General features: G+C 46.4%; 1 protein-coding gene across 2 annotated transcripts in view; it reads left to right on the top strand.

Moving 5' to 3' along the window:
• The window catches only part of NUP210 (nucleoporin 210), a 96370-nt gene that overhangs the window by 32759 nt on the left and 48520 nt on the right, over positions 1-15091 (top strand). For both annotated transcript variants that reach the window (XM_006917440.3, XM_006917441.3), the window contains exons 9-14: positions 364-470; positions 1529-1669; positions 2553-2690; positions 3498-3653; positions 4270-4468; positions 9737-9882. In XM_006917440.3, the coding sequence (XP_006917502.1) occupies positions 364-470; positions 1529-1669; positions 2553-2690; positions 3498-3653; positions 4270-4468; positions 9737-9882 (887 nt within the window). The remainder of the gene's footprint in view (positions 1-363; positions 471-1528; positions 1670-2552; positions 2691-3497; positions 3654-4269; positions 4469-9736; positions 9883-15091) is intronic.

Raw genomic sequence — 15091 nt, 5'->3', positions numbered from 1 at the left:
AATTCAGAGCCTAGACCCGAGGATTCAGACCATAGACACTGTGGGCTGTCTAGGTGAGCGATTATAGGGCGCCGTTGTGCGGTTGGTTATAGATCTCTTCAGTTGAGTAGTCTGGGCCCTTCCAGGTGTGTGGTCTTGGGGCCCTCCAGGTAAGCAGTAATGGGTCCTTCAGGTGAGTGGTTATAGGTATCCTTAAGTTGAGCAGTTGTATGTCTCTTCAGGTAAGTGGTCTGGGCCCTTTCAGGTGGTTGTGGGGCCTCCAGGTAAGCAGTGTGAGGTTGTGATGCTTGGTCCCATCCTGTTGCTCAGCTGCATGTCCCTGTGGCCTGAGTTGTCAGGCACTGCCACTTGCCTGTTTTATAGGGTTCACAGTCTGCCCTGGTGACAGGTGGGTGCTCGAGATTGGCCGCCTGTACAAAATTACCATTGAAGTTCTTGACAAGTCCGGTAACAAGGTCTACCCATCAGACGTGAGTGCCTTCTTTGGGTCCTGATGGGGTGGCAAAGTGGGCTGTGTCTCCTGGAGCAGCTGCTGAATAAGCTGCCCCCAAAAGAACAGGAGTCCCCATGCAGGCAGGCTGAGTTCAGGTACTTCCTAGTGGTGCTGTTAGGTGGATAGGAAGCACCGTTGTGGGATGCCTGGGGCATTTCAAAACACTGTAAATTTGTGTATCTGCATACCACAGCCCCACTCCCTACAGGGCTGAGGAGGAGAGAAGAGGCTGCAGGCAGCAGGGTCCAAGGAGGCAGTGATGGGGAGGTGGTATCTGCCAGCTGCCCTCCAGTGCCCTTCTCATTAGACCAGGGACTTCACAGCTCTGAGAATCCATTTTTTCCTGCTTTGCAGAGAGTCAGGGAGCACTTCCCAACCTTCTCCCTGCATGATTAGAAATACCTATAACTCTTGAGAAGTCCTGCGTGATAGGCAAACCTCTGTTAGCTTTCTGGCTCTGGAAAGGAACATCAGACAAATAGGCAGATGGAGAGGAGTCTAGGCAATGTTTTAGTCCTTTGAGAGAAATTCCTAGGATCATCATCCTGGACCTTCCTAGTGGTGTCCGAGGTTTAAGAAGGAGGCGAGGGTTCCTCTTTGGCTTCTTTGCAGAAGTTATCGCTTTCCTCACGTTATTAAAGACTCAGTCAATCACAAAATTTTGGGGAGAGGGAGGTTAGGGGGAATTAGCCGTAAGGGATTTTGATATCCTTTATTGTATTTGATGGTTTCCTTTTTGGGACTTCAGGGCCTAGGAAAGCCAACAGTAGGCTTTGAGCTCTCGTGAGCCCCACAAGGGTAACTACAACAAGAGCACCAGGTCTTCAGCCTGGGAGGGGTCAAAGACCAAAGCAGTCAGAACTCAGTTCCAGGGCTTTGTCCAGGCCATCTCCTGGCTTTTGGAGGCCTGCAAGCCTCAGAGGGGCCCTTGGCCTGGCCTGACTGCTTTTTTCTAGTCACATTGCTTCTGTCCTGCATTCTGACTTTCCTGGGTTGTCAAGAAGCACCTCTAATTTATCCTGCCTCGCCTTCCAGAACATCCGCATTGAAACCGTGCTTCCCGCTGAGTTCTTTGAGGTACTCTCTTCTTCCCAGAACGGGTCGTACCATCACGTCAAGGCAATAAAGAGAGGCCAAACAGCCATCAAGGCAGCCCTCACCTCCATAGTGGACCAGGCAAGTTGATGCCTCCTTCTTTTGCCCCTTGGGCCCTCTGCAGGCAGAAATGTCAACCCAGGCTGGACATGGGTCCTGGGGAGTTAGGGCCCCAAGCTCTGTCTATGTGCTGCTCTCACAGGTACCGTGAGAGTTTCTTCTTTGGGCTTACAGAGGGTGTCTGGCGGGCTGTTTCCTATCCCCACACCAGGCCAGAGCCCCTCTTCCTCTGCCCTTCGCCAGCCCTTATAAAAGTGAACTTGCACTTTCTAGTGCAGAACTCGTGGGGGAGCATTGTTGGGCCCCCTGCATCCAGCTATGCACCAACCAGGAGCCACAAGCATCCCTTTGGCTGTTTTGTCTGTACATCCTTCAAAATCTTTTCATTTAACCCTGTACTTAAAAAGCCAACAGTTCTAGGTGGGAGCAGTTCTTTACTGATTGTAACATTGACATGGGTGTTCTCATCTGCCTACCCAGCACCAAACCTTTCCCAGACCTATAAGAGGGAGCAGGAGGCAGCAGAAGGAAATGGCCTGTGGACCACACAGTGATTCCTACCAAAGTCTGCACTTCAGCTCTGCGGGCTTTGGGCAAGTTGCTTTAGCATTCCATGCCTCAATTTCCGTATCTGTAAAGTGGGGATAACCACATCCATCCTGTCAGGGGATCTGTGAGGATGAAGTCGAGCAGTGTTTACTTGAGTGGTACAGAGCCACAGAAAGTCATCTCCATTGAGATGAGAAGGCTGCAGAGCATCTGGCATCTTACTTCCCCCTCTTCCACAATCACAAAATATATCTTTGTGACTGATCCCCAGGGAGGGGCAGGGCAGCTTGACTGGGAAAACTGTGCTGATGACCTGTTTGTTATGGTGACATCGGGTGCCTTTACCCCTTTGTAGGATGGAGGGGTCCACTCTTTACGTGTACCTGTGTGGAACCAGCAGGAGGTGGAAATTCACGTTCCCATCACCCTCTTTCCCAGCATCTTGACATTTCCATGGCAGCCAAAGACGGGCGCCTATCAGTATACGATAAAGGTAATTGGGAAACGTCCCCCCCCCCACATCTGGGTACACTCCTTTGGGTGTTTCCATGGGATTGGGGCTTCATCTATTCTGTTTCCTCTAATAGTATCTTCTGAGTGGTTAGAGAGAATTTAAAATCAGAGAGTATACTTTCTGTATTTTCTGAGGTTTTAATCACAGCAATGTATTTTGATAATCAGGAAAAAAAAAACCCTGGAAAACAGAAAATAAAGCAAAATAAAACCTGGAACACAGATTTAACCTCCACATATATTTGTTTTTATAAAATATTGTTTTCCCAAAGCATTGTAAATATCCTTAGAGAAAAATTTGAAATTCAGGGGAAAATGTCTCCAACCCTGTCATATACCAAGTGTTCTTGGTCTCTGGTATTCATGTGCCCACCTGACATTAGTTGGCATGGACTGACTCCTTTGGGACTCAAACCCTTATGGCTAACACAGCCCAATCAGTTTCTGTTGTTTCCCTAGTAGTGGTGACAGGTGTCCTGTCTCTGTACTGGTACCCACTGCCTGATCAATCAAGTGTGTCACCTTCCTGGCCCTTCTTGGGTTCTGGAAACAGGGCAGCGTGGAGAGAGAGAGAGGTGGAGGCAGCCTCCAGTCAGGTGTTGGCTCGATGCCATGTTTTTCCATGTTGGGGATATGTTGACCTTGTGTGTAAGAGAGAGAATGAGTGTGAGTAGGTATGTGTGAGAGAGAGTGAGGGTATATGAGTGAATGTGAGTGGGTGTGTATGAGATACAGAGAGAGAGAGACCAGGCAGGTGGTCTGATAAGATGATAATTTTTCCCCCCAGGCCCAAGGTGGAAGTGGGAACTTCAGTTGGTCTTCATCAAGTTACACGGTTGCCACAGTCACTGTTAAGGGTGTGATGACAACAGGCAGTGACATAGGACTCAGTGTGATCCAGGCACATGATGTTCAGAATCCACTACATTTTGGGGAGATGAAGGTGAGACCTCAGGGGCCAGGATAGCCCAGGTGGGGGAGGCATGGGATGGTGGTCACTAGCTGCCCCCTCTTAACCAGCCCTCAGGCTCAACTCAGAAACACCCTTTAGCCCTTGGTCTTGTTCTTGGTGTTGACAGTGGGCTGGGCAGTGAGGGTTCAGGCCCCAGCCCTGCCCTTGAGGAGCTCATGGCTATATCAAGGAGATGGAAATGACACCCCCATCAGGCACCCTGTACACTACCTTCTTTACATTCTCTCCCACCCTATACACTACCTTCTTTACATTCTTTCAATGTGCTGAGCTGGTACATGCCTCAGGACCTTTGCACGGACCATCTCTTTTTCCCTGAATGTTTTCCCCCCAGACTTTTGTCTGGCTTCCTCTGATTATGGCTCGCAGGTCTGAGTTCCTACATCACCCTCTCAGAGGAGCCTTCCCTGACAGCTCCATTCCTGAACATCACCCCAGGGCCCACCACATACCACATCCCCCAAGCTCAGTCTTCTCACCAACACATCTCCAGTACTCAGCACACAGCAGCTTTTAGTAAATTCAAGCAGCAGTCCCTTCTTCTCCCATGGAGCCTGATGACCCTAGTCCATGCTCTGTCCTCCAGGTGTATGTGATTGAACCCAGTGGCATGGAGTTCGCCCCATGCCAGGTGGAGGCACAAGTGGGCCAGACCCTGGAGCTGCCCCTAAGGATCAATGGCCTCCTACCCAGCGGGGCCAATGAGGTGGTCACCCTGAGCGACTGCTCCCATTTCGACTTGACAGTTGAGATGGAGAACCAGGGCGTGTTCCAGCCACTGCCAGGTAAACCAGCACTAATAAGCGGGCACCAGACAGTGGGATTGGGGCAGACCGCCTGAGTTTCCAACATGGACTGGCCTAGATTCTTAAATAGAGGGCTTGAGGCAGCAGAGGGTCACAATATGAGAAATGACATTTGTCCTATTGTTCACCATCAGTAATGGTCAGGTTTGGGTCTTACCTGCCATGTGACCTGCTGTGTCACAGTGTTCTCTGAGCCTCAGTTTCTACGTCTCTAAAATGGGTGTCATCCTTAATAGAATTGCATGTCACAGTGCCTATTGCAGTGCCTGAAATGCAATAAGTGCTCAGAATACACCATCAGTGGGGGTTTTGGTTAGTGACAGAATCACAACACCTTTGTGATGTGCAAGATCCACCCCTCCAGAGCCATTGAAGCCATGCATGTTGATCTTTCTCTTTAGCATCCCCTGCAGAGTTTTAATGGTGATATTGGTGGTGATGGTGGCAGTAGCAGTTAGTTTATGGTGTGTCAGCCCTGCCAAGTGCATGACTTCATTAGACTTCACAACTACCTTGGGAGGAGCAGCTGTGGTTGGGGCATGTATCAGATGAAGGGACTGAGGCTACATAGCTGTCAAAGGTCATGTAAGGGCAGGGGGTGGGATGGGATGTAGATTGGTGTGTGTCTGACACTGACCTGGAGCCTTAGTCCTCTGAAAAGGGGACCTCCCAGGGGAATTGGCTCAGGGTCAGTAGAGGTTTCCTCTCTGATTTGCAGATGAAGAAAACCAAGGACTGCTGAGCCATTGAAGGAGGATTAAGGTTTGGGCGGGGGTTAGAACTAACAGAGAAATAGGGAACAGCATTTGGTGGGTGGAGCTCCTGAGCCAGGGCCGGGAGGCGGGCATGTCCACCGACACATCGGTGATGTGGGCATGCACAGTGGACCTGGAATGGCTGAACCTGTTCAATAATGAATCACGGAGGACACTGGAGAGTTTGGACCTTAGTGTCCAAGCAGTGGGGAGCCACTGACGGATTTTGAGCAGTGGAGTAACAACTTCATCCTGGCAGGGTTTAGGAAGCCTAACTGGCAGAGGTGTTTGCAGGATCACCTGTGATGCCAGGTGACTTTGCACACCTCTGCTGTAGTTGTGGTTACTCATGGAGCTGTTTGAATGTGAAGCTGAACGGAGGAAGGAGGCTGTGTCATCTCTGAGGCATCACTGAGCAAACTGCATCCCTGTCCTTCCCTGGAGGGTGCAGCTGTGTCCTCTGACCATCCAGGAGAAACTGAGCTTTATGAGATCTTAAGTGTCCTCAGTGAGACAACCGTTTAGGATGGAAGTAAACATGAGCATTCAGGAGAGAGAGGCCCATTGACAGCAGGAGAGGAGGCTGCTCCTCTAGCACTGTCCCCAACATGTGTCCTGGAAAGAAGACAGCATCCATTAGGTCCCAGGAATAAAGGACTGAGTTTGAAATTCCACAGTCCTGGGTCTAAGCACTACTTCTTCCACGTAATGTCAGGCAAGTTGCCCAACCTCTCTGCCTTAGATTCTCCATGTATAAAATGGGGGTAGCAGGCCTATGCCTGCTGTGAAGGTTACTAATGAATGTCCTTTAGCCCAGTGTAGGGGCATTTTTCAAGGAGTTTGGTTCTGAAGACAGCAGCTGAGACAGAAACCATGCAGTGTCAAAATTTCCCTTAGAAAGCTCCTTAAGTGTCCCCCAATGTAAAGTCTTTGTGGCTTTGTGAAGGCTTGTGGTAGGGCCCAGGTTATATGAGCAACATGTATCTTACAACCTGGAGCCTGGTCAGAGCAGAGACTTGCTTATGTCATGGAAATCTATGGAACTTGAAAGACAGATTCAACAGACTTTGTGACATGTGTCCTGGGGCAGAGGAGGCTCATGGACCAGACATATGGGGGCAGTTGTGATCCCCATGTTAGGCTAATGGTTTTCTTCTCCCTCTTACCCCTCTCTCCTCCTCCCCGTCTCCCTCTCCCAAGTGCATGTCCTTGATTTTATCCAAGTTAAGAGTACACTTTATGGGACTCAGGTCATGTTCTTGGAAAGGGGCTGTACCAGGTTCCCTTGGGAACTGAAGCCCCAGGTACTACCTCTGCCAGCATTATCTGGGTCAGTTCGGGGCTTTACCCTCTTTCTTCTGAACCTGGCCACGGGGATCCCATTTCTGCCTTGTCTTCATCATTGAGTACCACTTAAAAAGCCCCTTGGCTTGTGGGAATTACCATGAACCTCTCCATGGAACTCCCATGATCATACTTGGTCAGGCTTACCCCACTGCCCCAGGGGTGGCAACCCCTCAGCTCTTGCTTTGCCTTGGTCCTTTCTCTGCTCTGAGCCTCGGTTGGTTTTCAGCCCCCTGTTCACTGAGTATCTACTAAGTGCTATGCTCTGGCAGTCCCCTGGTAAACATGAAAGATGTGGTTTCAAGTGCATGGCCATTACAGTTTAGCAAGAAAGATGGTTCAACAGGTAGTTATGGTCCTTGGGACAGAGTGCACCAGTGGGGAAGCACAGGTCCTTAGGCGTGTACCCATTCAAAATGCCCAAACATGTTTCCTGGAAGAAATATGTAGAAGATGGGTGCCTAAGCCAGTTTGGGGCTGTCTGGGAAGGCCATAATTGAGACTTGAAGGACGAGACTAGGAGAAAATGGGGGAAGAGTATTCCGAGGAGCAGGAAGAGTACGTGGGAGCCTGGAGATAAGAAAGGGTGTGGTGTGCTTCAGATTCCAGCCAGGTCAGAATAGACGGGCCTCCCCTCGCCAGGACAGGGGCCTGATGATGCGCAGAGAGTGCTGAAAGTCTTCACACCAGGGAGGCTGGGGTGGAGGAGGATGGCGGCGTGCTTCAGGAAGCTTCTTTGCCATGCTATCGGAGCCAGAGTGTGTCCCTCAGGGCTTCGTTCTTCAGCACCTCTTCCCAGCTCTACAAAGGGCCTGACTCCTGTCTCATAATTCGGGGTCATGTCCAGATAAGCATTTGCCAGACTCTGTGTACCCAACTGGAAGAGGGTCCCAAGCAGGGTCCACACTCAAACCAGTCATTTCCCTATTCTTTTTGTGTAATTGTGGACACAGATAGGCCCATTTGGCAAAGTTGCTGTTTTCAGGAGCTCCTGAGCTCTGCTTGTGGACTCTGTGGCTCACCCTTCTTGTCAGCATAGGGTCATGATGGTGGCCATTGACAAAACAGCATGCACTGAAATGTCCTAAGTGAAAGTAAAAGTAAAAAGAGTATGGAGAAGATTGTTCATGAATGTCCACAGCAGCTTTATTCCTAATTATCCCAAACTGGAAACAACCCAAATACCCATCAACTGGTAAATGGATAAGCAAACTGTGGAACACCCTTGCAGTGGAATTGGAATACTTCTCATTAATCTAAAGGAAGCGATCATTGATCATGTAACAGCATGGCTGAGTTTCAAAAACATGCTGCATGAGATGACACAGACACAAAGAGCACAGTTCACCGATGTGTAGTGTAAGACAAAACTAATCTGTGTTGAGACCGAAAGCAGAGCAGTGGCTGCAGGGATGGGGGCTGGGGGAAGGAGAGTAACTGGTCATGGATGTGGGGATTCTTTCTGGGGGATGAGATGTTCTAAAATTAGTGGTGATAGTTGCACAACTCTGTGAATATGTTAAAAAACACTGAATTGTGTATACTTTAAATGGACAATTCTGCAATATGTGAGTTATATTTCAGTAAAACTTATTTTTTAAAAAACTAAACTATGGTAGAAAAAATCAGAACAACATAGCAATGGCCTCCAGGGAAAGTGTGCTTGGAGATTGCCTAGGAAAACCGTGTGGAACCTGTGGTGGTGGGTGTGTTCTGCATCATGATGAGGTTGGTGTTTCATGGGTGGCTGTGTTTGTCAGGATTTGTGGTGTGGTCCGCTTAAGATCTGTGCATTTTGTTATGTGTAAATTTGATCTTAAGAAAAAACATACCATAAATAAATATTGAACTATAGATAATTATGTTTTTGCTAAAGTATTTAGAATGAAGTGTACTGATGCCTGCAACTTACTTTTAGATGCATAAAAAAATAAGATCAATTGATGGATGGATAGGGGATGGATGGATAGATAATACAGTAAGAGAAAGAGCAAAATGTCAATTATAGAATCTAGGAAATGGGAATGTAGGGTTTCAAAGTGTAATTTTTCTAAATTTTTGGAAAGAAAACAGTAAAATTCCACTACACTTCCACTAGAATGGCTTTTTTTTAAAAAATGGAAAATACCAAGTATGGCAGGAATGTAGTGCAGGTGCTAGTAGCAGTATAACTTGATATAACCATTTTGGGAAATATATTTGGCAGTAATGACAAAAGCTGAATGTAGGCATGCTCCTAGGCAATAAGGACTAGGGGTGCACACAGGGCACTCTTAAGGACACACTGAACAGAAAGGCCAAAACATGTCCACCAAAATTAATGTGCACTGAAAGAAATGTTCATGGTAGCACTGTGTATCATCGTCCTGCACTGAGAATAAACCAGATCTTCTTAGTAGCATGGAAAAATGAATTGTGGTTTCTTCACACAACAGAATGACTTATAAATGTGGATAAACAAACTACAACTTGCAAAAAATAAAGAGGAATCTTACTACCAACACTGAGTTGAAGAGGGCAGACACAAAGGAGTTGATGTTCAATGATTCTCTTTATATCAGCAGTCTCCAACCTTTTTAGCACCAGGGACTGGTGCTCCTATGAGAATCTAATGCCTGATGCTCTGAGGTGAAGCTGAGATGGTGATGCTAGCGCTGGGAAGCAGCTGCAAATACAGATGAAGCTTCAGTCGCTCTCCTGCCGCTCACTTCCTGCTGTGCCGCCCAGTTCCTAACAGGCCACAGGCTGGTACTGGTCTGCGGCCCAGGGGTTGTGGACCTCTTCTTTATTTAAAAGACAGAAGCCAGCAAAATTGTGCTGTGCTGTTAGAAAGTAGCTAACAGTGGTTTTTCCTTTGGGGAGTTGCTAGTGACTGGAAGGTCTGTGGAATAGTCCAGTGTACAGGTCAAATTGTTTCTTGATCCCAGTCCTAAGTATAGGATATACTAAGTTTGTGGGGGGAAAAAATCATTGTGAATTGTATGCTTATGACAAGTATATTTTTTTTGGTATGGGAAGTATACTTAAAAATGTTAAATTCAAAAATTAGATTGAAGCAAGCCCAGGATGAAAGAGAGACTGTCAGCCTATCATGTCTTTCTGACAGAGGCACGTTCACTGTGACTATTTGACTTTCCTCTTATTGCAGGGAGGCTGCAGCCGGGGTCTGAGCACTGCAGCGGTGTCAGGGTAAGAGCCGAGGCCCAGGGGTACACCGCGCTCCTTGTGAGCTATAAACATGGCCACATCCACTTGAGTGCCCGGATCACCATTGCTGCCTACCTACCCCTAAAGGTGAGCCTGGGGCCTCTGCCCTCCAACCTCTTCACTGATGTGAATTATTCATTTGTTCTGGCAAATTTGGTTAAAACTCTGACTGCTCAGAATAGCTTTAAAACAGCGATCTCTCCCTGTGATTTTTGAACTGAAATTAGAAAGTATTTAGAAGGAGCAGAGCCTCCCTGATGGCAGACAGTGATTCCTGACATCATGGGGATGAAGTGTTTTCTGCAGGGGTCAGGACAGAGATGGGGATTCTGGTGAACTTAGAGTTACCTTGGAGGGTCTCTTCAAAACCCTGGACTAGGGACAACGGCCCTGGTGTGTGGTGCAGATTCTGGGGCCTTGGAGACCTGGGTCAGCTTTGGACCCCTGCCTGTTGCCAGATCACCATCGAGCGTCCAAGTACCCCTGTGGTGGGAAGCAACGACAGCAGTTGAAGTCAGAGCACACTGCCTCAGCTTTGACACCAACCTCTGAGTTGAATCCAGGTTTGACAGCAACTCAGTGACTTTGGCTAATTTAATTTCTCAGGAGGCCCAGAGAGAGTAAGTTGGCTTCTCCATCAGGGGAGGGTCTCTCCCCCAGCCTCCCAGGCTGGGCCAGTCAATGCTTACATTTCCCTGACACCCAGCCTCAACCTCTAGGATAGCGCTCACTTGTTAGAAGCAAGCTCAATAACATTAGAATCTTTCATTTCTGAACCTCTATCCCTGAGCATAGTGCCTGATACAGAGCAGACAACAAATAAGGGTTTTTTGTTTTTGTTTTTTATTGAGGTATAATTGACATATAACATTGTATTAATGTCAGGTGTATAACATAATGATTCAATATTTGGATGTATCGGGAAATGGTCGTCACCACAGTAAGTCTAGTTAACATTCATCACCACACATAGTTACAATTTTTTTTCTTAGAAAAAAATCTACTCTCTTAGCAACTTAAAAATACACAGCACAGTATTAGTGACTATTGTCGCTCTGCATCCCCAGGACTTATTTGTTTTATAACTGGAAATTTGTACCTTTAGACCACCTTCACCTACTTCACCTTCCCACCACTCTTCCCCTTTGCAACCACCAATCTGTGCTCTGTATCTATGAGTCTTTTGTTTGTTTGCTTTATATTCCACTTATAAGTGAGATCATACACTATTTCTTTCTTTGTCCGACTTATTTCACTTAGCATAATGACCTTGAAGTTCATCCATGTTGTTGCAAATAGCAGGATTTCCTTCTTTTTATGGCTGAATAATATTCCATTGTGTATATACATATATATGTCAAGATCCCCTCACTGATCGGGGCACTGGATAAAGTGAGAGGACTCAAGAGAGCAGAGTTCAAGAAAATTGAAATTCCTAAGATGGCAGCAATCATTCTTGAGAAAGCCTTGCCGCTGCCTTCAATGAGGTAGAGCATTTCACCAGGACCCTTGGGAGAGATTCTTCAGGGCCCTTCCTGTGTGCTTGTTCCAAATGACTGGACGATCTGATTATTTGGGTGTTTGGCTGGAGCTTTGGAAGCCAACAGCTGAGCTCATGATCTCAAAATGAGAGTAAGGGTAAATATAAGGTGGGCATGTCCCAAGTCAAGGTGGCTTCCTGACTGGACAAATTAAAGAAGAAGAATATGGGTCTCTTCTTTTATCTTTCTTCTGCCTTTATATCAGTTAAGATCAGGTAACAAAACCAAAATAACCATGGCTTAATAGAGAGTTTATTTTTCTTTCACACAAGAGGTCTCACATAGGGCTAGTGTGGCAGCTCCATAGTCATCAGGGACCCAGGTTTCTGTCTTTTCACTTCATCATCTTCAACATCGCCTCATGGTCTAAAATGGGTACTGGAGCTCCAGCCATTTCATCTGCATTTCACATAGCCAAAAGGGGAAAGAGCTCACCTCTCAGCTGAGTTAGTTTCCTATAGTAGCCTTGTCAGAAGTTTAAAACAACAGTTTCCACCTTTGCCTCACTGGTTAGAACTTAATCTATTGGTCACACCTAGCTGCAGGAGAGGCTGGGAATTATTTTAGCTGGGCTATTTACTACCCTAAAAATTTGGGGCTCTTTCTAAGAAAGAGAGGAGTGTAGAAACTGGAGAATTCCCTCAATTTTTGTATGTCTGGAAAGGTCTTTATTCCTCCTTCATAACTAAAGGAGAGCTAAGCTGGATACATTCTTCTTGGCTGGTAGTTCCTTTCATTTAATACTTTAAATATTTGATTCCACTCCTTTCTGGCTTGTAAGGTTTGTGCCGAGAAGTCCGACAATAATCTAATGGGTTTTCCTTTATAGGTTACCATCTTCTTTTCCCTGGCTGCCCTGAGAATTCTGTCTTTTTGTTGATTTTTGATAATTTTAATACGATGTGTCTTGGTGAAGGCCTTTTGGGTTGCAATAATTGAGTGTTCTATTGATTTCTTGAATTCCAAGCTCCAGCTCATTCCTTAGATTTGGGAAATTCTCGTCAACTACTTGTCTGAAAATGCTTTCTAATTCCTGCTCCTTTTCCTCCCCTTCGAGAATTCCCATTATTCTTATGTTTCCTCTCCTAATAGTATCAACTAGTTTTTGTATTTCTCTATTATTTTTCATTCTTCGTTTTCTCTCTTCTTTCTGATTTATTTCTAGATTTCTGTCTTCATATCACTGATTCTTTCCTCCATTTGGTCGACTCTGTTTCCCAAGCTTGTTATTTCATTTTTCAGCTCTTGCAGTGTGCTCTTTTTCTACAGAAACTCTATTTCATTCTTTTTGAGTATTTCAATCTCCTTGCTAAAGAACTCATTCTGCTCATCTAGTTGTTTTTTCAGTTCTTGAAATTGTTGATATGATTCATCTCGGATCTCACTGAATTTTTTCAGAAGTGCCATCCTGAATTCTCTATCATTTAAGTTGCATATTTCTATGTCTGTAAGCTTATTTTATGGAGATTCTTCTCTTTCTTTCTGAGCTGCCTTGTCACTTGGTTGTTCATGGCGTTTAATGAACTATTTCTCTGCCTGGGCATTAATGAAAGTGTGTTCTGCTTTTTTTTCTGTTTTTTTCCAGAAAGATTTATTATATAATGGTCTCTAGCCTGTTGCAAATAAGGTGTTTTTCTTTTGGTTTCTAGTAGGTGGTGTCTAAGCCTCTTGGATCTCTGCTTTATATAAAGTGTTGATAATGTCTTTTTTTCCTTATAGATGTTTAATCATGCTCGCTACCCTCAGTCTCAGTTTCTGTCAGTGTTAGTGACAGTTTCAGTAGCATTTGCTCAGATTCCTTTGGGGCTCCGCGGTGTTCCATCTCTGAGGGTATGGGGGGAGGGATCCTCTGGGTTGGGAGTTGAGACTGCGGCTCAGCCTCAGTTTTGTAACCACAGCTGGTAAAAATCAACTGTTGTTTCTCTGCCATCCCCACTTTTCTGCCGTCCCTGTTTCTCTGCCTTCTGCCCTGATGATTGGGCACTGCTGCCGGCCACGTGGAGCTCACAAGCACTTTCAGGCAGGGCTGTTCAGGGAAGTCGTGCCGCACTTTCTCCCCTCCCCCTTCTCCTACAGGGAGCTCCGGCTGTGAGAGGCAGCTTCTTTGTTTCTCTCAGTCCACTGCCCAATACCCGAGGTTCTGACTTGTGGTAGCTCTTATGCTCAGATCCCATACTCAGACATGCTGGTGTGCAGTTTGGGTGTTTTTTGTTGAGTTTTAGATGTTCAGCTTATTGTTATTTCAAGGGGAGAGATCTGGGGACTGCCTCTCATGCTTAATCCCCGAATGTGGAAACTGGGAAGGCAGCTGTCATTGCTACAACTTGTGTTTGCTGATCCATCTATCAGTTGACTTTGCAGACAGGCCCTGGGTACTTGGTTGATATAGGCCCAGGCTGGGGAAACTGAGATCTAGGGAGAAATCCAACACTTTGTGCCTTGGGAGGCTACCAGTCTATGGGGAGGGCAGACACTCAGATAATAGTAGACATAATGAAGCGTCTGTAGGGGGCCAGGTCACTAATGAACACAGAAATAGAGAGCAGGAAGGCAGGAAGTGTGGTTGGTGGGGTCACTAGAAGTAGTGTAGTATATCTTGGGGTGAGATATGAGGCTGTGGTGGGTCAGAACAAGGAGGTTTCTGAAATCCAGTTAGGAGCTAGATATTCTTATCTAGCAGTGGGCAGCTGGTGAAGGTCAGGGAATGACAAAGTCAGGTCCATGCACAAAACCACTGCTACTGGTGGGGGAGGTGAATAGGCGTGTCCTGGAAGCACAACATAAGGACTTAGCCCATCCACGGAAGAAAGACCCTTTCCAGATGTTTTGAGCACTGCTCATCTCTGCATCTGCAACTTATGTGTTACCTTTTCTGTCCGCTTGAACCATAGGGGGCGCTCATGCTCACCAGTAACCTAATTCCCTCCACAGTCAACACTCCAATTGCTCTTCAGCCTTTATCTGCTGCAGAAATTTAGAGTTACTCTCTGGAAGCCCCTAAGTGCCTGGGTCTGGGTACCCAGCCTGGCTCTTTCGTTCTGACAACATCAGCGTAAGACTGAATGCATTGACCCTGGAACCTCTGGGCCAACCAGGTGCATTGAAGCCTTAACCTCCCACCACCCCTCTCCTTGCCTTCTGTCTCTTGATCCTAGACTGAATATGAGTATCTCTGTGAAAAGGTGCATGGATTCGTCTCCTAGAAACATAGGCTTCCAGCACTAAGGGCCTCTTGATGACCAGACCCATCTCCTGTTTTGCAAACCAGGGAAGGAAGACCCAGTGAGGAGGTCTCTTTCAAAGTGCATGGGCTTTGCCTGTTTGAATATCTGCACTTTGATGTCCATTGAGGAGCCTGTATGATTTATGAGTGTCCTTCATTAGCAGTGTTGATTATTAACCTATTTCCCTGGCACAAAGTTCTGACACTTTTATGCTCGAATGAGAAGGGAATTACATGTGAAAATGATAATTCCTAGTTCTCCAATTGTTAATTATAGGACTTGTGGTGACTTTGCACAATTTTTCCCTTTGGGCTAGTCATGAAAAAAGTTTTTTGGTGAGGTTTGCAATGACCTGCTTTGCCCACAGTGAAATTTAGCTAGTTGCAGCATTAAGACGTGGCTAAAAGCAGGGCATTTGCAGTTGGAACAAACCTGGCCCACCAGTTGGGTGAACGTGGATAAATTTGCTTTGCTTTGCTGGGATTCATGCTTTTCGTCTGTAAAATAAGGGTGATAGTTAATGACAGTTGA

Source organism: Pteropus alecto, unplaced genomic scaffold, assembly GCF_000325575.1.
Source record: "Pteropus alecto unplaced genomic scaffold, ASM32557v1 scaffold75, whole genome shotgun sequence".
Taxonomy (NCBI): Eukaryota; Metazoa; Chordata; class Mammalia; order Chiroptera; family Pteropodidae; genus Pteropus; species Pteropus alecto.
The sequence above is the reverse complement of the archived record's forward strand: the minus strand, read 5'-3'. Positions and strand labels throughout refer to the sequence as shown.